A 23,341-nucleotide genomic window follows, 5' to 3' on the forward strand; every position below is an offset into this window, starting at 1 on the left:
GTTGAATGTTTCTATGAAAAAAAGTAATATAACATAGACTGAACTAACTCTATGAGGCACAATGAAATGGCACAAAAGTTAGGAGACACGATTGGGGCTGGATGCTGGATGCAGTCTGCAAACTTTTTTTTGGCCTGGAGCCCCACTAGCCAGCCCATGCACTTAACACAACTTTAGAGAGGATATCATGCTACTAGTTTTATATACTGTTTAAATGTCTGTGAACACATTGTCCCTGAAGCAGTTAGGGGTCAGCCGACTTGCTAAGGGCACCTCAGCCATGGAGTGAGATAGGGAGTGGAAGTGTGGGATTCAAACCGGCAACCCTCTAATCCAGGGGTTCCCAAACTTTTCCCCCTGCGCACCCCCTTGTACATTTCAATGTGGTTTGCGCACCCACTAAGCGAAATTTTGGTGTGCTGATGGCCACGCAAGGATAGATTCACTGCTCATTCACTGCACGTTGTGCACAGTCATTTTGGGGAATCCTCTTTTCCAATAGTCTTGGAGTTAAACTACACTTCAGATGGACCCTTCCAGCATACAATGCATGCACCATACAATTAAAAACTACTTGATGTTCTTTGATGCTGGTTAAAAACTCACATATCCGCCATTGCTCTATTCAGCTTGCGCACCCCCTTATGGCAGGTCGCGCACCCCGAGGGGTGCATGCACCCCAGTTTGGGAAACCCTGCTCTAATCTAAAGCCCCCTCTTAACCATTAGGCCACGGCTGCCCTCACGGCTGTATATTCCTGCTCTTTTGGGGCTTTGCCAACCACAGCTCTGCCCAGGGTTGCCAGATGAGGCTGATGATGAGGATTTCCAGCCCAAAAAATGCTCAAAACTCGCCCAGAAGCACAAAGTCCCGCCCAGTTCTATTGATTTCTATGGGAAAAATTGGGCGGGTTTTTCTGCTAAATGCCATTTTTACCCGCACACGGCCATCCTAAGCAGCCCAATTGGGCGGAAAACAGCCCATTTTGGCAACACTGACTCTGCCCCCATGCAGCAAGGTATCTAATGCCAAGTTGCTCGAGGGTGGCATGGCATCCCGCTAGGCTACTTAATTAACTGTAAGCCACCCAGTGTAAGAGTATCAGGTTAATGCAATGTAATATCTAACACTTCATCAGCGAGGACCGGTAGTGCGGATGGGACTGGCTCTGGGTCTGGTGGGCTCTGCAGACATGCTCATGATAACTTGGATTGATCACAGTCCTTGGCTAGTACTAGCACTGATATATATATATATATATATATATTTAAGTATGTTTTTGGGGCTTTTTTGGGCCTTTATTGTGACAGGAGAGTGTGAGATGAGACAGGAAATGAGCAGGAGAGAGATATGGGGTAGGGCTGGGAAATGACCCCGTCCAGACTTGAACCGGGGTCCCCATGGGCATGCAAGCCCAAATGTGAGGGGCCTAGCGCGCTGCGCCACAGCGCCCCCCCCCCCCCCCCCACTAGCACTGATAATTAAGTTGTTCTAAATTGTGAATATAATAATTCTGAGTATTTGTGAATATGGGAATGTGTATGTATGTGTGTAGCCTATGTGTATTTGAAAGCACTTTGAGTCAGCTGTATAGGCCTACGTAGCTGTGACATTGTGCAATTGTGCAATATAAATACTTACACATCGCTAAGAAACAGCGCACAAAACAGACGCGTCATCCAGCACCTGCGTTAGCATCACTGATGTGTGCGCATTCTCTGCCTTTTTGAATTTACTCACGAAACAGTCATCCTTCAAAAAAGCATTGCCGCCAGGGTTGCCAGATGAGGCTGATGATTTCCAGCCCAAAAAATGCTCAAAACCCGCATAGAAGCACAAAATCCCGCCCAATTCTATTCATTTCTATGGCAAAAATTGGCAAAAATTGGGCAGGTTTTTCTGCTAAATGCCATTTTTACCCGCACAGTGCCATACTAAGCAGCCCAATTGGGCGGGAAACAGCCCAATCTGGCAACACTGATTGCCGCATTGCCGCAAATGTTGTGTCTCATAATCTGTGCGACTGCCCGATTCAGTGGCCAGCTATACGGTAATTTTCACTCCATAGCTGGATTGTGCCATAAGGCATACAGGGCATTTGCCTGCTGTAGGTCTACTGTTGATGATTTTGGCCTGATGGTCCTCCCCACAATGCAGTAGGCCCTAGTATCAGTCCTCATGCTGCTACAGCTGACCTGTCTGAGTCGGATTTAAATATTCATTTTGGCTGTTGTGGTCAAAATAGCTCGTAATAGATGACTAATAAAAATGTCACATCACAGGCTTCAATGTCTGTCTCAATGCCTGGCGGACGGGTCTTGGCTAAAAACGCCCAGTCCTGCTTCGCTCTGCAACAACAAGTCTGCAGACTAGAGTATTCCAGCGAGAATCAGTTCTCAGTCCCTATTCTATTGCCCCACAGATGTTAAGACACAGAGAGTCCGAAGGTAGGAGTATTGTTGCGCTCTAGATGTTACAAAAATTAACTAGGTGCGTGGACCCAAAAGAAGTAGAATATAAACGTAGGAGCAGGTTCGCACACTAAACAAGACACAAAGGTCAAGCACAAGGAGTTTTTTTATTAGAGCAGGGTAGAGCAGACGTTTCAGGCTGCTGCCATCATCAGTGCTCTACCCTGCTCTAATAAAAAAAACTCCTTGTGCTTGACCTTTGTGTCTTGTTTAGTGTGCGAACCTGCTCCTACGTTTATATAAGACACAGAGAGTCCGACAGACAGACAGACACTCACACCCTCACATACGCACACACACACGCATGCACACAGTGTTGTGGGTTGCCAGGTGGAGTGTGTGGAGCATGTGGAGACTCTTAGATGCAGGTAGGCATTCGATTGGGCAGAGGTTCCCCCTTTACCATAAATAACTTTCTTCCCCCAAATAGCAGAGGCATCCGCTTGTTGTCGCCCAAAAGCGTGGCTGAGATGAAAGGCTGTGTGTGTGTGTGTGCTTGTGTGTGTGTGTGTGTGTGTGTGTGTGTGTGTGTGTGTGTGTGTGTGTGTGTGTGTGTGTGTGTGTGTGTGTGTGTTATGCCATTTATGGCCATTAGACCATCACTTTCAGCAGTGGGGTCCCTTACCAACTAAACATTTCCTGTTTACGCACTGTGTGTGTGCGTATGTGTGCGTGTTTGAGTATGTGTGCATGTGCGTGAGCGAGAGACAGAGAAAGCTGAAGGGAGGGGCTGTGTGTGGGGTAAATTGATAACAGATTGTATTCCATAATCAGCGAGATTTTAACAGGAAACCTACTGTGCAAGCCACCACACCATAAATCCCTGTATCCATTTCTCAGTGAAGGTAGCCTATATAGAAAACAAGCCAGCGAGTCATCCATGGCCAAATTATATAGGAGATTGTTGAGCTTACAGGCTGTTCTAATGTAAACACATTATATGTGATTTAGATTTAGTACAGGCCTTTTTCAAATACCCCTTCCTTTCAAGAAATAAAACAACCACAAAATAGAGAGAAACAGATTCCTACAGAAGCAGAACTACTAAGTAACTGCTTCAAAATACTCAAAATACTGTATTTGCTTTAGAACCACAGACCTTTGATTTGCATGGATCTAGTCGCCCCCTAGTGGTTAAAGAATAGATGTATGGGTCAGCTGAATGCATGCTGCATTCTAGGAAGGACAAGTTCCTCTTCTATTGAGAGGAATCAGGACACACATATTATTGGGACATTAGGTGAAACTTCAGAAACACTTAAGAATAGCAGTTCCTAAAAGCTTTACAAACACTGCAAATAATTAACTAATTCTCTAGAAAACATTTACACATTTTTGTAAATGATTAAGAAAGTACTGTATGTTAATGCTGCAGACACAGACAGTCTAATTCAGTGGTTCCCAACCTTTTTCTTCAGGGACCCATATTTTTACCATTGTAAGCTTTGTCACATGATACTCTGTTTCCTGCAAAAACTCATTAGTTATCATTTTATTCCTCAATTTGTCTTCGGTCAAATATAGAATAACTGTTTAATGTATCACTTACATTTTGTTGCTTCTATGCATATATTAGTTTAAATGCAATGTCATTTATTCAACGTGGGCCATATATGATATCAAAATGAAACCCCTTAAAATCAAGAGGGCTTCGCGACCCACTGTGGATCTTTGGCGACCCATAGGTTGGGTCCCGACCCATACAGTAGGTTGGGAACCACTGGTCTAATTAATCATGACAGTTTGTCCTCAAGACTTGAAACCACTGGCTATAAAAGTGTCCTGCCGGTAAACACGCATGACACTCATCCTGCAAGATCAGATTCCCTCTCGGTTGTACAGCTGTATATTGGTTCTTACTCATTTACAAACATTTGTAAATGGTTTGTTTACAAATTAGTTAATGTTGAGTTAAGTGTTAAGGAAGAGCCAATACTGTACCGCGATTGAGGAACTGCTATTGTAAAGTGTTAAAGCACTAACTTCTTAAAACGTCAAAACAGCAAAACAGAACAGAGCCTCCACTCTGGCTGATACATAAAGTTATTGCTCTTTTATTACTCACAATGAAACATGAAACAGAACTCGACATACAGCTTCCTTCATTAAAAAAAGAGAAAAACAGCAAAAGACATCATGGAATGCAAGCTCACGTATAAAAAGCAGTGAATCTTGTGTACAGAATCGTAGTTGCCATATTACCTGGGACACTCCTGGAGTAAACTGCTGTGTGATTGACGCATTCAGTGTTTGGATTGAAAGCGAAACAAACAAACAAAGACAACAATAAACAAATCTTTTGACACGTTATAAACAACAGATGCACGAAGGCTGCTGCCTTGCTGGGCAGATACAGTAGGTCAGTGCAGTGGTTCCTAAACTTTAAAGAGGTCTTTTCCAAAACGCTATATCCACCATTTTTGACTTTTTGCATTTTAATATTGGAATTGACTGTTAAGAGGTCTTATCATCTATGTGTGAATTCTTGCCATTCAAATGTTTTGAGAACATACTTTAAAACCTCTATAAAAATGCATTTTGCAATGCATTTCAATGGAATACCCAATACAAAAATGTCAATTTCCCAACATTCTATAAAATGGATAGATCTAATTTTGGAAAAGAGCTGTTCTTTTGGACTTAAGACTATTCCCGACCCCTAGTTTGGGAACCAATGCAGTAGGTTATGGAGAAATAGGAAATAAAAACAAAAGGTCAGAGCAAACAGAGTGCAACTTAGTGCAACTGAAATGTGATGTCAACGTATGGCACGTCTACACAATGCACATACTACATTTGCACGCGCGCACACACACACACACACACACACCCACACACACATGCATGCACACAATCACTCCCTCTTAGTCCATTCACACAAATAAGTATTAAATAGGTGTTATGTTCAAGTTGTCGAACACACAAACAAAATCAGTAGCATGGAAACAATGTTATGAATGATAAAACTCATCCTAACAAATACTTGTGTCCGCTGGACTGTTAACCAGCAAAGCAGACAGTACATTACAAGGTTATGTTAGCAACGAAACAATCACTACAATTAAAATAGAATATAAAACAACAAAATAAGCTGAATCCACAAAAGAAACGACCAACCATCCATGGCACATGCTGCACTGAGGATACACCTTTTTTTTTTTTTTTAACTGATTGAAGGCATGACATTTGCCACATCTACAGTAAGTTGAAATGATGGGATGTTCTTTTTTTTGGTAATGACTAAGATTGAGACAAGAGGCAAAAAGCTAAGAAACACTGAAAATCACCATAGTAAAAATAAAAACACCGAACAAACAATGCTTGTGTCATCGCTGTAGCAGGATTGTACATAGGCAGCTAGTTCCACTGCGCCAACCAGACAAACTTTGTTCATTTCGCCACAATCATTAAAAAGAAAGAGGTCATCGTCTGAGAGAGAAAGGGGGGAATGATTGACGTCAAAAGGAGATGTACTGTAAAGGATGTGTCATAGCACAGAATTGTTCAAACGCAAGTCTCAGTGTCTAGTGTACAAACACACCAGATCTGTACATCCATTGGAAAAAAAAAAACAAGGCAGAAAAGGAAGGACACTGTTCCTGGAACAAATAAAACATCGAGAAGTTCCAAAAAAAAAGAGAAAAAGAAGAAACAAATGCTGCTGGTGGGCGTCTGGTGGCAGAGCATGTGTTTTGGAAGTCGCAGTCATCTCAGCTGGTGAACAGTTGTGTGTTGCGCAGAAGCAGAGGGATGCGTACAAGAGGCCAAAAAAGAAACGATAAAGAACGCAAAGTCCACAACACTCCTGTGTTTTATTATTATTATCATTAAGCAGCGATTTGCCATTGCATTCTGCCTGAGGAAGCAACCTTGATTTGGAATAATAATAAAAGGTAATGTAGTGTTGCCAACTTTGTTTTCTTTGTACAAGAGACCAAAAAAAAAAGAAAAAAAAAGAACAAAAAATTCCAACAAAGTCTGCCACACTGCTCAAACTCCCGTTTTTATTGTTAGAAAGCAAAGTTTCGTCATTGCATTCTGCCTGAGGAAGAAGCGTTGCTTACTAAAAAACAAACCCCCCAAAAATACTGCACTTCACATAGTGTTGCAGCCTTTGCTTTCTTCATTGTGGACTAAACATCATTTGTAATGCACCTGGTCAGCCGGAGGGATGTGCAGACGTTTACTCTTTTTGGGAAAAAAAAGAGAGAGAGACAACCACTGTCTTGCCATGTCCACAGGTGCGGTGAGAATTCTGATTGACCTACCGCTGGTCAGAGATAGGTCACAGTTCAGAGATTTTTTTTTCTCTTTTTGTGTGTGTCTGTTAGGTCAAAGCCATTTTCAGGTGCAGGTGTTCTGCAAGTCCAAAAGCCACATGGCTTACATCTGTTTCTATTTTGTGTGTGTTTGTGTGTGTTTCATCCGAGCCATTTTCAGGTGCAGGTGTGCTGCAAATCCAAAGTTCAGAGCCGTGTACGTACATGGCTTATGGTCGTTCTTTTTTTTGTTGTTGGTTTTGTTTTGTTTTGTCCGAGCCGTTTTCATGTGCAGGTGTGCTGCAAAAGTCTGTGTGCTGTGCTTGGCTCCAAGCAGCAGGGGGCTGGTTACGGTTCTACAAAAAAAGCTGTCCAACAGGATCATAAAAAAGGTAGGTACACTCAAATTCAGCCCCATGACTTAAAACAGATTCAAGTAGCGCATATGCAAAAAAGGAGGAGGAGGTCAGTGGGACAGTGGGTGGGCGGGGTGTTGGTCAGACTAGACTAGAGGACCGGGGTGCATTTCTGGAAAGCGTAGTTGTTAGCAGTTCGCAACTTCAGTAGTTGCCAATGGGAAATTGCACCGCAAACAGCAAAGTTGCTAATAAAGTGAGCAACTTTGGTTTCCAGAAATGCACCCCAGGAGAGGAGAGCAGAAAGTTCAGCAGCTCAACACATTCAATTTCTTTTTTGTGTGTTAAAGAAAAAAAGGCCATTTTCAACCATGTCACCAGGCTTCCCTATCTTTCTTCCCATCATCCGACTGTTCTCAATGTCTCTCCATCCTACAATTGCGAGTGCTTCAGTCTTTTTTTTTCAAGTGTATGAAATAACCCACGTGGTCCCACCAATCTCCATCATGGCATTGCCTGCCTGACAGTCAGCCACTCCCACCCCCAACCCCCACACCCATCCAGGTTTTTGTTCTGTTCCAGTGTTGCGACGAGGGTGTACAGTATACATGTGCCATAACTATTCGCCATGTCTTGTGCCAGGAGAAAGCAGGAAGTAGGGGATCCTTGCAATGTCGACATGAGCTACAACCCGTGCACTGTGTTAACAAATGGGGAGAGGCTTTTCGGCCCGTGCCAAATGAATCCTTTACAGCAACTGAAGCCAACACCATTCCCCAAAACTTAACAAACGGTCCAGGAGCAGTTTGTAGCGTACGGTAGCGCAGCTCGATGGGTGGGTAGGCCATGTCGACAGGACAGGTCACCCTGCCTTCTCTCTCCGTGTCTCTGTCTGTGGTTCAGGAGGAGAGCTTGGAGTAGCTGGGCGGCGAGAACTTCCTCTTGAGGTACTTGATGATGTAGAGGGGCAGGCAGCTCACCACCGTGATGGCCGACACTTTCCACAGGAAGGCCTTGGTGGTGATGAAGCCCAAATCTGGATGGAGGGATAGATAGAGGGATAGATAGATAGATAGATAGATAGATAGATAGATAGATAGATAGATAGATAGATAGATAGATAGATAGATAGATAGATAGATAGATAGATAGATAGATAGATAGATAGATAGATAGATAGATAGGGGTGCAGTGACAGAGAAACCGGGAGAGAGGAGAGAGAGAGAGATGGGTGGGGGAGAGAGAGAGAGAGAGAGAGATGGGGAGAAGGAAGGGAGGGGAGAGGAAGGGAGAGATACAGAACGATGGACAGATAGATGGATGTTAGATAATGGAGCCGATGATTGAAATTGCTAAAGGAAATTGGGTAACATTATTTTAACGGGGCTTTAATTGTAATGTACTTACTCATTAGGTATCAGTGGAATAACTGGTGCAATAACATGCAATAACAAGTACCGTACAACTGTAGTACATGTTATTACTATTATCATATATCTTATGTATCTACACACCACAAGGACAATAAAGTCCACAATGTACTATTAAAGGACCAGTTCAGTCAATTTCAACATGCAGTTGCAACGCTCACACTACCCTGGACTTGAGAGTACCTGAAGGTTTGTTTTTTTCTTCTTCAGCCTTTTCCGAGATCTTGGTCATTGTAATTTGGCCAGCGCTTTGTTTACATTTCAAAAAAATATTTTTTATTTATTTCCAAAAACATCCGAAAGATTATACAACATCAGCAGACAACTAGCAAACAGCGTTACCTTTTGGGAAAATATTTAGAGTAGGCCTATGTTAAATTTTTAAAAAATGTAAACAAACGCTGGCCCCATTAGAATCGCTCATATCTCGGAAAGGGCTTAGCCGAAAAATGTGGCATCATCGGGTACTGACAAGTCAAGGGTAGCGTGAGCAAAATAACAGCATATTGAAATTGACCAAACTGGTCCTTTAAGTGGTTTTATAATACTTGGCCAAAGCTTCCAGGGAGGCAAAGGGCTGAACTGAAGTCCAAGGCACTCTTGGTTTGTAGAAGCACAAAAATACACATTGTGAGTACAATGTAATAACATGTACACCTGTTGCATTTACACGTCATTACACCCATTATTCCACTGTGCCGAATGAGTAAGTACATTAATTAAATTCCCGTTAAAATAAAGTGTTACCGGATATGGCAAATATGACTTTTTTTTCCATAGTACAGCACCTCCAAGGCAGTACGATTCTGCCATCACATATGGCACAAGACTCACGATATTAAAAAAAACATTACTGTTAAAATAAAAAAAACTAATATCCAGGGTATGTCAAGCAGTTTCTCACAGGTTAAATAAGGACTTTGTATTGTAATTAGGTGCCAACAACACTATGGACTCGGGTTTCAAAGATAAACATCAACAGTTGACTGTGAACAACAGGTGCAATGTGACACGCTGGGTGCTTATTTATGGACATGTAAATAAAAGAAAAAAAGAAAAACCTAACAAAGTTTTCATTGGCTGTGAGCACACCACACTATCACCCATGGGTGTTAAGGGGAACCTGACTTCAGTTCTGGTACAGTGATAACGGAATACATTATGTGATGTAAAAAAAAAGGAGGTCACTCACAGGAGAACTAGAAGTGCATTGTGTGTGCGTGTGTGTGTGTGTGTGTGTGTGTGTGTGTGTGTGTGTGTGTGTGTGTGTGTGTGTGTGTGTGTGTGTGTGCGTCTGTGTGTGTGTCTGTGTGAGGATGGTATTGATGATGATGCCAGTTTCGAAGTGTTTATGTGAAACCGTTTATGCTACCGTTTATGCCACCCTTGCAGTAGAGGCGACAGTCCTCATCAACATGCTACATGCATTCAACACTTGTCAAAGTTCACGGAAAAAAATGGCAACACTAATGCTCGACACTGGTGCCACAGGTATGACATGACCATGTCATAACAGTGTCGTAACGCAGTAATGGACGTGTCATAAACATTATGTCAATGTCATAAACATTTTATGACCGATGCCATTAAGTGACATTCAGTTATGGTAAAGTCAACCCTAACAATGTCGACGTCTCATGTCATGCATATGATGCCAGCGTCAAGTAAAGTGTAACCGAATTTTCAAGCAATAGATGAATGCAGAGCTCTAAATTAAAAAATGTCATCACACACTCACTAATGGGTCAAAGCGGCTTGTACGTTGGTCTTTTCTTCAAGCCAGACTGAAATTTCACCAGCATTTGGCCGGTTGGCTGGTGTTAATTTAGAGCCCTGGATGAATGCAGGGATTAAAGCAAAAAAAAGTAATCTGACTGAACTTTTTTACCGGTTAGGCACCCGATCGAGTATCACTCCGTAACCCTACGAAAACCAATGTAGCCAGGCTCTGCCCTCAAGACGAAACATACATGCAAGGAATGGTGCCAGAGCCAGCGGCATAGGCAGACGGGGCAGTCGCCTAGAGCAGAATAGGCCTATGTCTTGAGGGCGCCAGTAATACCAAAAAGTGCCACAAAATCAGAACTTCAACCAACATAAATCTTTACACTTCACATGAACAATGAATATTCATTATACACTCAGTAGACCTATATAGACTCAGTATGAGTGTACCTGTAGGTACTAGATCAGATGTGCTCAATCAGATGTAGGCCTACAATGCTATGTTTACAGATGCCAATTTCTAAATACAAAAAAAGGAAAGAGGGCGGGCAGGCCTAGGCCGCTCACCAGATTGACTAGAACTGGCCGAGAATGGAGGGATAATGGATACTATATCAGACTGCAAAGATTGAACTGAAATTTGGGGCATGTTTTGGTTATTTCCTCTTATTTCTACCCATTGTTTATGAATTGTTCACAACATCATGCAGAATGGATTCACAATGAATGCTGCTTCAAAATGGTAGCTGATCTCACAGAATTATTGACTTGGAATTGCAATGTGTTGATACAGTGAGTGATCCCATTATGGGGTTTTTTGTTGTAGTAGTAGGCTATATTTTGTCTTTCACATTAGAATGGGCAAACACTGTTCTGGTGAAACCACTGCCCAGATAGCAGATATTTTGGCTTTGTTTTGGCAGATATCTGCAATTTATGGCTTCCTTTTGGCAAGCCATAAGCTTTTGGCAAAATTTTGGCATGGTTATGGTTGACCTGGGCGCCAGTGAATTGGGGCGTTCCTCTGGAAAGCAAAAAAAACAAAGATTTGGCTAAAATATGGGTTGTTTATGGCTTCCCACGACACATTAAAACGCGCGGACTGTGAATGAATGAGTTATGGCCAGGTTATGGCATGTGTCAGGTTAATCTGAACCTCGGGTGGAGAGCGGGACAGCAACGTTCTACATTGGTGCGCTTACGGCAACCCAAAAGACTGCCAAAATCAACTGTCAAGAGAAACTCGTGTTTGCCTCACTTCAGTTTCCCCAGCGCCAGTGTGTGTCAGACTTCAGTTTATGCAGGTAAGTGCAGTTGACACGTTTTTATATTAAATACAACCGCCGATGACTTAAGAGATGAGGCATTTTGTGTTATCGGTTTTCATGTTGATTTCATAGGTCTGTGACCGTCGGTTTCCGTGTTATGCGCTGAAACCATACTCTCAATGGCTGAAACTTAGATACCCTTTTAACAGGAGCTAAAACACAAACGTCTGTGACACACAACTGTGACATTTAATCTTAGTTGCTACCCTCATACTCAGTAACGGTTGATTAAGTGTTGTTCTGTGGTTGAAATTCACTTTCAGATATCAATGCCAAGGGAATTTCAATCAAAGAACAACAACAGCAATCCCAGCTAACTGCCCAACGACAGCTAGCAAAAGCCAGGAGCTAGCTAACTCAGGCATGGAGCATCTTCTACCTATCGGCACAAAGCAGAGCACTATCTAGCAATATCTGTCTGTCACGGAAAGTGTTGGACTCACTGTAATTCTAGCCTACTACTGAAGCAATCGAGTGAATCTGCTTTTTTCTACATTGTCTTTTCAGATGTGCTGCTGCTGAAGTCACCCGGTGGAGGAACTTGTTTTTTGACAGGCATACTACAGGTTGGTTCCACAATTTATTAACCTCTCTCTCTGGTCTAATCTTCGTTCGTTGTGAAAGTCTTTGCTTTTAATGTAACTGCTTTTAAGTATACGTCTGTATTGGGTAATGCAATGGTCGGTTTGTGTTTAAGCGCTGGCTATTTAACATGATCAGTTGTTAAGGCAGTGTGTATTGTTCAGCTATCAACAACAGGGGGTAAACCGTATACAGAAATGTGGCCCATGTAGGCCTATGTAATCTTGCTCTAACATTTGTAATAGGCTACCTCAACACAGAGAGTAGCTTACTAGAGGTGTCAAAGATAAAAGTAGAAGTGAATTCATGGTGAAATGTAAACAAACGCCTGCCCCCAGACCAGGATCTCTGAAAAGACTGAATAAGGGGGAAAAAACACCTCAGATATGCCTACTGAGTCCAGGGTAGTGGGAGCATTACTAATTGTCAGAAAGCTTTAACAATGGCACATGATATAACATAGTGACTAGTCTGTTTCACCAGTTATTCTACTGTAGGCACAGATAATGAGACAGATAGCCTACTGCTTCGTTGTTATTGAAAAACCTAAAACCTAGGTTAAAAAAAACCCTCCAATTTGACCAGTACTCTGATCTTAGAATCAGTGGGCTACTATATACTCAAGTGCAAGTTATATGTTTTGGCAGGGTTTTGTTTGATTGAGTATTGTTTTTTTTCCTATTCTTTTTCTCCCTTTTACTTTTGACAATTTAGTAGATGGTTGTACAATCTACTGTAGCCTACTACTCATGTCATTTAAAATGTATAAAATATGAAATAACATCTACATTCTCTTTTCAGATGCTGTGCTGCGAACGGACACTGCAGTCACCTGTGGGAGGGGTCAATCAAATCGGATCTCAAAAACAGGTACCAAATTTTAATAACACCCCTCCCCCCTCTCCCGTCTATTACTCTATTAATCAAGTGCATTTGTGCCGCCACTTGGCCAGGACACCCTTGTTAAAAGAGATTTTTAATCTCAACAGGTTTATTTTCCTGGTTAAATAAAGGTTAAATAAAAGAAGAAAAAAATGTAATGCCACTGTTTTCAAAGTTACTTTTGCTAAATGTAATGCCACTGTTTTCAAAGTTACTTTTGCATGTAGTAATTCAATTTGGTTTATCTTTTTATTCTTTCCCAGATGTCGCGAATCTGATCTGATCTACCTACCTCTATGTGGCAATAGAGTACCTGCTTTTACTGGCCAGGGGACCAAGATGAAAACAAGAGGCCTGTACCCAGACATACAAGCACCCATCAAGTCACCCAGTCCTCCACCACCTGCCGTGCAGCTATACCCATCCATCAAATCCAGCCACTTGCCCACCCTAACCAGTCACAGCATTTGGAGGCAATAAAGTATGATGAAATGTATTTAATTGTCTTGTTTTTTTTTTTTTCTAGATGCATAAATATTCCAGTTTCATTGTTGAAAATCACGCATTTATTAAATGTGCGATTTTCAACAATAAAACAGGAATATTTAGTGATCCCAAATGTAGCCATAATGGGGCCAAATGTCACTTATTTGTCTTATAAGTTTCTCTGTATACCGGTATTTACATTTTAACGTTTACATTGAAACTTATAAGACAAATAAGTGACATTTGGCCCCATTATGGCTACATTTGGGATCAATTATGGGTACATTATGGCAGTATTTAGGGTCATTTATGGCTGTTCTGGGAGAGTTATGGGTACATTATGGCTGAATTATGGGTACATTATGGCAGTATTTAGGCTCATTTATGGCAGTTCTGGGACAGTTATGGGTACTTTATGGCTGCATTTTGGCTGAAGGGTGGGGTCTGGAATTCCTTTTGGGGCCTTTAAGGCTGTACGTGGAAATCCCAAATAGGTTTTGGGTGAACTTTGGTCAATTTATGGCTGGGTTTGGTTGGTTTTGGCATGCCAAATTTGGGCCACTTTTGGCCCGGGGACTCAAACCGAAGCCAGCCAAAAGGCCAAGACACAATTTGGCCCAAAACTCTGCCAAAAACATTTTGCTATCTGGGTGGTGCGCATTGCTTGCAGTTGTATTTCTGACATTTAAAAAGCCCTGATCATAGCAATCAGAGGGAGAAAACTAGCTTTAATTATTTGTATGTTTTTCACCCTTCGGCCTTTTTCAGTATTCATCCTGTTACAAATAACTTGTTGACGTTTACAAACAGGGTGCGGTATGTCTACCTCTGTGTTCTACCGTTTTGAAAACTACTGGCTACTTTTTTGCTTCTCGATGTGCGGTGCCAAGCACACGCTTACCATTGATTTAAAAAACGTCCCCGATTCTTCCTATGCGCACGTGTTCTACAAGCTGACAGGACGCAGCAGACACGACAGTCACAGACATACGTCTATCGTTTACAAAAGTAACACACTTTCCCAAGCTTGTCGCGCAGCTTTCCACTCGAATCAAGGCAAATCACCCACCCATCAGTCCTGAGTGCGCAGTGCGCAAATAGGCTACAACTGAACTCAAACTAAACGCATAGTCCGATAAGATGGGCACAGACGTTGAGCCACTCAAAAACAAGCGCACACACAACTGTTGCTGCTGCACACTATTCCAGTTAGCAGAAATAGCGTCACACAGTAACCAGCATTGAAAGTGAAACAAACGTCGAAACGGCATTTATCGACCATGAGTCCACCCATCAGAACACTGCTTCCCAGAACAAGACGTGGCATAAATTGGCTCTGCCAGGGATAGCCTATCCGTGACCCAAATGCAACCCATTTTTCACTTATTTATTGAATATATACATCGGCAACAACAAAGTTAATCTGCTATGAGTACAGATGAGACTGTGAATTATCCGTTGTCAAAAAGACAACTAGCTCTACACGCAGCCAGTCAAACTCGCTAAACTTTGAGGATGAAACGCATGGTAGGCTATCCTAGTTAGCTGCCATAGTCGTCCCATTGGGGCTATGAATAATGCTAGTAAGAGTCACAATGCTTAAAAGGCAAACCCTTCATGAAAAGGACATCATACGCAGTCGAAGTAAACTATTAATTTTTTTTTCTAAATATCTGCCACGGCAGGTGCAATGATATGGAAACGTTACACATTGTATTACAATTATTTTCTTTTCTGCCATCAGCAACAATTTTGGCTATTTGTTTTTTTAATCTCTCGCGTTGCGCTGCCACAGAATTGTTGACCGCTCGTGTACTTTTTTTTGGAACACGGAAGAACAGGGGATGACCCAATAGGCTACTGATGAGTGAATGTTGTATCACACCGCCAATGGTGGAGTGTATAGCCTAACTACATCCGTAGGCCTACACCAAACACACCTCTCGTCCCCTTCTCATGACCAGGAGTGCTCTCGATTTGAGTTCAGTTGGAACGTAAAAATTGTAAATTAATTGACATAAATTATACGGACGGAAATCCGTCCAAACGAAAATCCAGTTGACGGAATTCCGTCGTAGCGACGGAAAACTTTAATCCCTGTGAATGGGTAAAAACCAACAGCTGTTGACAGTATTCATAAAGGGGGTGCGTGTAGACATGCAGCTGAACGGATGGGATAACAGACTGGCGTGGGATAACAGTAGGTCCTGGAAAAACCACCATCTTCATACAAGAGCATGATGTGAAGTTGGCACCACTTGCGGAGTGAGGTGTGGGGTGGGGGGTGGTGGGTAGTTGGGGTGGTAAATCGGGAAACCACCATCATTGGACAAGAGTATGTTGGAGCATGGGGAAGAGCATGTAGCTCTTCCTACAGGAGAAAGCCTGGGTGGGTGGGGTGGGGTGGGGTGAGATGGGGTGAAGGTGTGGGGGTTGAGGATTATGGTTGGAGGAGAACACTGGCGTGGATCACTGCAACTGAGAGGACCTGCATGGAAAGAAGATGCCGCCAGGAAAACTGAAGGTGGTGAAGGAAGGAACAGTTGTTGAGAGGAGGGAAGGGAAGGATATTTGGAAAAGAGGAGGGAGGAGTAGCAAATGACGGGGACAGCCACCTGTCCAAAGTTGGCAAAAAAAAAACCTACCCAGAAACGCTCCGAGAGACACTCTGCCTATGCCTGTCCCAGAGAAAGAGAGAGAGAGAAAGAAAGAGAGGGGGAAAGAGAGGGGCGAACGCGAGAGAGATGATGGGGAGGATGGAAAAAAAGAGGAAGGACGAATTCAGAAGAGATTGAGTGGAGGTGTAACAGAAGAGGTGTGACACGATTTAAAGCAAAAGCCAAATCAAGGAGAAAGGAAGGATGACAAGCACAAAACAAACAATAAGTCGATGAAAGGGAAGAGAGAGTGTTCAGTGAAAGCAGAAAGAGAGAGAGAGAGAGAGCAGAGGAAAGCAAAAAAGAGAAAAGCAAACGTGTTTGTGAGCATCGAGTACAGCAAAGCAGAATTGAGCATCGTAAAGCAGCCATTCTGTGGAGGTTTGCAATGCTAGCGATAAATATATACTACAGCTTGAGAGGCGTATTTATTTTTGCTCGTTGCTACATAAACATTGAAGAGGGTGTGTGTTGGTCTGTGTGTGTGTGTGTGTGTGTGTGTGTGTGTGTGTGTGTGTGTGTGTGTGTGTGTGTGTGTGTGTGTGTGTGTGTGTGTGTGTGTGTGTGTGTGTGTGTGTGCGCGCGTGCGCACGTGTGTATGCATGTGTATCTGTGGTTCTGTGTGTGTGTTTCAGTGTCTTTTCGAGGGTGCGTACATTCGTGTGTGAATATTGGGTGCTTTCTAATATTTTAACAACCATCCTCCCTTGCATGCTTGTGGCCTCGCTATGAATGTCATTTTCTCATTTCCAATCGGTATAATGAATGAGGAATAGTCCCCCGAAAGTTGTTGTGGCTAGGCTAACAGCGGGAACCGTTATAGCAAAGAGGTTGGATATATATATATATATATATATTATATATAATATATATATATAAGAGGAAACACGCCCACTCAATGCAAAAGCGGGTGCTCAAAATTTGGTCTCCTAAAGTTGTCCCTCCTTCTTCTTCTCTTTTCGTGGTGTTTGCACAAGACGTGCGCTACCGCCATCTACAGCACTAAGGGGACTCCATTTATTCTCTACCTCAAGACTCCGAAGGTCTCCTAATCGAAGGTCTCCTAAAGGGGCATTCACCCGACATAAAGTGGATACCGGAAAGGAAACAAAATGACGCTTCTTGTTAGATCCACTTTCTTTGGTTATAGTTTTCTCAGCGGAGGCGGGGCGTCGGCAGCGAAACGTGAGGCCACATGCACAGACCCGAGGACGGGAGTCCGCATATTGGAAAGCACTCAAGAGTCAGCAACCCTCTTACTGAAGTACTCGTTGAGGGGGGTGACTATGTACAGTATTTAGGGGGGCCCACACAGTCTGATGTAGATATGTAGATATATGGCTTGGGGGGTGATGGGTCCATTGGAGCTGATTGTACATGGGGCCCACAATTTGCTACTAGGGCCCCATGTACAGTATTGAGGGGCTCTGATGTAGATATGTAGATATATGGCTTGGGGGGTGATGGGTCCATTGGAGCTGATTGTACATGGGGCCCACAATTTGCTTCGACGGCCCTGCCTCTTACCAAAGTACTCGTTGAGGGGTGTGACTGAGTCACTAGGGCCCCATGTATTTAGGGGGCCAAAGCATAGTCTGATGTAGCAAACACAAGCAGGTAATTGGAGTGCTTCTGGGTCTTCACCTTTTTTCCTTGGTGCTCATCAGTGTAGGGGCTAAAAAAGTAAAAAAAAATGCAACCTTGAGTGCCTCAGCTTCTGTCTTCCTGGACATAGTCTGATGCAGATTTGTAGATACAGTATATGGCTTGGGGGGGGGTCCATCGGAACTGATTGTACTGTACATAGGGCCCACAATTTGCTTCGACGGCCCTGCCTCTTACCAAAGTACTCGTTGAGGGGGGTAACGTGTGACTGTCACTAGGGCCTCATGTATTTAGGGGGCCAAAACATCCATCGGAGCTGATTGTACTGTACATAGGGCCCACAATTTGCTTCGACGGCCCTGCCTCTTACCAAAGTACTCGTTGAGGAAGGCCAGGGAGGCCAGGTAGCAGCCCAGGCTGAAGAACTCGGCCAGCACCATGAGCCAGTGCCAGGTGCGCACGGTCAGGGCCACCATCAGCAGCTCCGTCAGCACCAGCGCCGTGAAGGAGATGGCCACCACGTGCACAAACTCCGACTCGAAGAGCAGCAGCGCCCCGTACATCAGGATGCCACCTAGGGGTGAGGAGGAGGAAGGGCAGGCAAGGTTAAGGGAGGTGGTTGAAAGACAATATAGATATAAATTGTATGAAATACAAAGAAGAAAAAACAAAGGAAGAAGTGGAAATAAAGAAGGAAGTGCAAGTTTGAGGGATGAGGTTGACATTTGCTACGTTAACATGACGTTTTTAATTCCGAATTAATAATTCCGAATGAAATAGTTCTGTCGAATTTACTTTGATCTTTCGTTTAACTCCGAATTAAGAAGTGTTTACATAAAGCTTTCAAAGCGGAATTAACCTTTATTCAGAATGAAAGTGAGTTAATTTGGAATTAAATGCCTCATGTAAACCATTGACAGTGTATAAATTATACAAAATAATAATACTGCTAATAAAAAACAAAAAATTAAAACTAGCTATGAATGATATAAAACACATATCAATATGTCTTGAGGACCAGGTAGATAGACATGGACAATGACCAAACACATTGCGGCATTAGAAGTTAACACTTATTTTCTTGTATTTGCTTCAATTCCTATCAATTTCTTATGGGATAAATAAACCATCTCTGCTACCTATCTTCTGAAAGCAAGTTTAGCAGTTTGTACTTGGATATACACCCAGCTGGTGAAGATGACTGGAGATGCAACTAGCACCTCCAAGCTAGCACGCATCACTAAAACTAATGGTACCAGCTAGCAGCTAATGGTCCCATTCTGTTCAATAATAAAATGGCATTTTGGAACTAGGAGTAATACCACCAGAGCAACGAATTTAAGGACAGGAGAACTCTGCTGTGGATGGCAAGATGGCAAAACTCAATTATTTAACCTGAGGGGAGATGGGAAACATATGGGCACATTTCGACAAATGGTGAAATGTTCCTTTAAATGTCACCCCATGGTGATGATCACTCCACATGCTCCCCCTGTGAAGAATGTAGCGACTGGCCAGGAATGTCAAAGTGTCTGTAGATGGGTGTGGCTGGTGTGCTTTGCTTTGTCTGTGAAAGCAGATGTCACATGTGGGTCACACCTGTGTGTGTGTGTGTGTGTGTGTGTGTTTGTGTGTGTGTGTGTGTGTGTGTGTGTGTGTGTTTGTGTGTGTGTCAGACGCTACGTGCCACTTTGACTATGTTGTCCTTGGACAGTCAGAAATACAAATATGGTGGCAACACGGGGAGTGGTGGCACAGGTACAATGCCAAATACAATGCACAATAGCCGTGTGTGTGTGTGTGTGTGTGTGTGTGTGTGTGTGTGTGTGTGTGTGTGTGTGTGTGTGTGTGTGTGTGTGTGTGTGTGTGTGTGCGTGTGTGCGTGTGCGTGTGTGTGTGTGTGAGGAAATTAAGGGGAGAGAGTCAAAAGGAGAGAGATAGAGAGAGAGAGAGAGAGAGAGAGAGAGAGAGAGAGAGAGAGAGAGAGAGAGAGAGAGAGAGAGAGAGAGAGAGAGTGTGACGTGTATTTCTGCGTGTGCAAGTGTCAACACCTGTCTGTCAGTCCTACCGGCCAAAAAGATGTTTTTACAAAGTGCAAGTGGAAATATGATCATGACCATAAATTATTAATTTAATCCCAAAATACACACATACGCATGAGCTCTGGAAAAGGTCTGCATACAGCAATAAACATAATACAATTCATTACAGTTGTGTTGAACATGTAAGAAATAATATTTGAAAATACTAACGAACCTTTGCTACTGTTGGTCAGATCGGTCAGTAATAACCTTAACCATTAAGACCGGGAATGACATCTGCGCAACACAACCTTTAAGACCACCTGCAACATCTTGCAACTTGACTTGACTAGTCCTATGCATATTTACCTTTTAAGGTGCATTGTGTAGGATGGTGGCCAGAGTAGGTATTGCAACTAAGCTGCTCATCGACACTGAGATGCCTATTATTGCCAAATTTGAATACTCAAATGTTGATGGTGGTATTGGTAAGTATTCGAGAAAAAGGTAATATTGTAAATGGGGGGGGTGCTGTGGCGCAGCGCGCTAAGCCCCCTACATTTGGGCTTGCATGCCCATGGGGACCCCGGTTTGAGTCCGGACGGGGTAATTTCCCAAACCTCCCCCATCTCTCTCACCCACTCCTTTTCTGTCAGCATCTCATACTATACTGTCAATAAAGGCATAAAAAGCCCCTAAAAAATAAATAAATAAATAAATAAATTGGTGGGTGCATTTTGGAAACAAACTACTACAAATATTACAGAGTGCACATACAACAGTGCTATCAATGCTGTTCATTATTTTTGACTCATTATGTCTAAAAGACTGAGAGTGAAGTTTTCAACAGGAAGACTTCCTTACCTTGGTACACACTTATCAACACCCAAATGAGGAATGTCTTGAAAGATAAGGAACGACCCTGCAAGTCAAAAACAGGATACACATTAGTGAACATGTCCCCAAAACAAATGAGGCAGAACCTGGTTAAGTGGACTTGGTGAGTCCAAACACATACAGTAAGTGATTTGAAAAGGAAAATCTCCTACTGACTACTAGAACAGGACAACCAATAAATAAATAAATAAAATATATGTAGGATGAATTTAGAAACACACTTCTACATTAGGGGTCTCTTACACACCAGGGCGGTAAAGCGTCGCGGAACGGCCGCGTTTTTTACCGGCGTGAAAATACATTGAAACATATCTGTCCTTACACACCAACCAGTGGTAGTCGGGCGTCAGCGGCGCGGGAGCCGGCTCTGCGCCGCGCTGCATTTGGAAAATAGAACTCGAGCGTATTCACGCCGGCGACCGGCGGTGTCTCATTCAAATGAATGGCAAAGTAGCACGCTAGCTTTAGCTGTGGGGTTTTTTTTTTAACAGGACTGGCCGTGCACGCCGACGCTGTCAGTGTGAAAGGCAGAGAAAAACACACCGGCCGAAACTAAGCAGAAAGACCGCGTTCGTCCCACGACCGTTCCGTTCCGCCTTGGTATGTTTTGGCCCTTAATTCTACATGCATGGGACCTCAAATGCTGCATGTTAGATTTCAATGGGAGACTATAACTAAAAAGATAGCCTACATCTCATGCTGCTACATTTTACTTACAGGCTAGTCTTAGGCCGGCCAAACATTGGCTCTGACAGCACTGCCGCGCACTTTCGCTTCTGACATAATTCGGACCCCCAAACCCAATTTCACACTAACATAGTCAATGGGCGGCGCCGACAAAATAGAACTCGTCTCTATTTTGCTATTCCACATCCGCGAATGTCTGCGGCGCCAATGTGCAGGGGTCTATTGAAAACAATGGAATCTAACTTTCACGGAGCGGTGCTCAGCACTTTGTCGGAGCCAATGTGCGGAAGCCCTTACAGCGTTAACCAGACTTATTTCATTGCTGTAGCCTAGGATATAGCATTGTACGCAACAAACTCTCCTCAACTCTTCTCCGAAACTCCTCTCCGAAACTCCTCAACTTTTCACCGAAACTCCTCTCCTCTCCTCAGTCCCTCTCCTCTCCTCAACTCAACTCAACTGGGTCTGATTAGAGTAGAGTAGAGTAGAGTAGAGTAACTTTATTAATCCCCAGGGGGAAATTCAGGTATCCAGTAGCTTACATAAATACACAAATAAACAAATGCCCACATGGACATTTCAAGACACAAATAACACAGGAATAGTCAGGGAGGGGAAAATAAAAATAAAAATATTAAAGATAAAGAATGTGAAATTGTAATATGTTTTCACATTCTTTATCTTTACTATTTTTATGTTTAAAAGGCAGCACAGCATGGTGGCCCACCTTGGTGAGGTCCTTGTAGAGCTCTGGGTAGAGCAGGGCCATCTCAGGCTTCACATCCTGGTCCAACACCAGCGAGAAGACCGGGAACATGGTGTAGATGGTGGCATAGCTGAGGAGGAGAGGAGAGGAGAGGAGTCGGGAGGAGAGGAAAGGAGAGGAGTCGGGAGGAGAGGAGAGGAGAGGAGTAGGGAGGAGAGGAGAGGAGAGGAGAGGAGAGGAGAGGAGTCAGGAGGAGAGGAGAGGAGAGGAGTCGGGAAGAGAGGAGAGGAGAGGAGTCGGGAGGAAAGGAGAGGAGAGGAGTCGGGAGGAAAGGAGAGGAGAGGAGAGGAGAGGAGAGGAAAGGTGGAGGAAGGAGAGGAGAGGAGTCGGGAGGAAAGGAGAGGAGTCAGGAGGAGAGGAGAGGAGTAGGGAGGAGAGGAGTCGGGAGGAAAGGAGTAGGGAGGAGAGGAGAGGAGAGGAGAGGAGAGGAGTCGGGAGGAAAGGAGAGGAGAGGAGTCGGGAGGAAAGGAGAGGAGAGGAGTAGGGAGGAGAGGAGAGGAGTCGGGAGGAAAGGAGAGGAGAGGAGTAGGGAGGAGAGGGGTGGGAAGGGGACAAGAAGAGAGGAGAAGAGAGGAGAGAAGATGTGAGGAGAGAGAAGAAGTGGGAGACAAGAGGAGAGGCGAGGAGAGGAGAGGCGAGGAGAGGAGAGGGGAGGCGAGGGGAGAGGAGAGGAGGGGAGAGGCAAGGAGAGGAGAGGAGATGAGAGGAGATGAGAGGAGATGAGAGGAGATGAGAGGGGAGGCGAGGGGAGAGGCGAGGAGAGGAGAGGCGAGGAGAGGAGAGGGGAGGCGAGGGGAGAGGAGAGGAGATGAGTAGGGAGGAGAGGAGATGAGTAGGGAGGAGAGGAGAGAGGAGATGGCAAGGGAGAGGAGATGAGATGAGAGGGGAGAGAGGAGAAGAGAAGGGGAGAGAGGAGAGGAGAGGAGAGGAGAGGAGAGGAGAGGAGAAGAGAGGAGAAGAGAGGAGAGAGAAGAGAGGAGAGAGAAGAGAGGAGAGGAGAGGAGAGGAGAGGAGAAGAGAGGAGAAGAGAGGAGAGAGAAGAGAGGAGAGGAGAAGGGGAGAGGAGCAGTAAGAATGGTTGGGAAATTCATGAAGAAATAAATCCTGTATTTTACAGTGCTTTTAACAGATAAAGGTGACTGATTGAAATCAAGAGCAAAAGAGAAAAGAACACAAAGGATGCCAAAGA

At 43.7% G+C, this 23,341-nt stretch overlaps 1 protein-coding gene across 1 annotated transcript in view; it reads right to left on the minus strand.

The window, feature by feature from the left end:
- Window positions 1–4,502: 4,502 nt before the first annotated feature.
- The window catches only part of atp9b (ATPase phospholipid transporting 9B), a 63,658-nt gene continuing 44,819 nt past the window's right edge, over window positions 4,503–23,341 (minus strand). The window contains exons 26-29 of the mRNA XM_063185941.1: window positions 22,114–22,222; window positions 20,667–20,724; window positions 18,152–18,355; window positions 4,503–8,122 (exon numbers count right to left, since the gene is read on the minus strand). Coding sequence (XP_063042011.1) covers window positions 7,986–8,122; window positions 18,152–18,355; window positions 20,667–20,724; window positions 22,114–22,222 — 508 coding nt within the window. The 3' untranslated portion in view covers window positions 4,503–7,985. The remainder of the gene's footprint in view (window positions 8,123–18,151; window positions 18,356–20,666; window positions 20,725–22,113; window positions 22,223–23,341) is intronic.

This window comes from Engraulis encrasicolus, chromosome 20, assembly GCF_034702125.1.
Source record: "Engraulis encrasicolus isolate BLACKSEA-1 chromosome 20, IST_EnEncr_1.0, whole genome shotgun sequence".
In the NCBI taxonomy this organism is placed as follows: domain Eukaryota; kingdom Metazoa; phylum Chordata; class Actinopteri; order Clupeiformes; family Engraulidae; genus Engraulis; species Engraulis encrasicolus.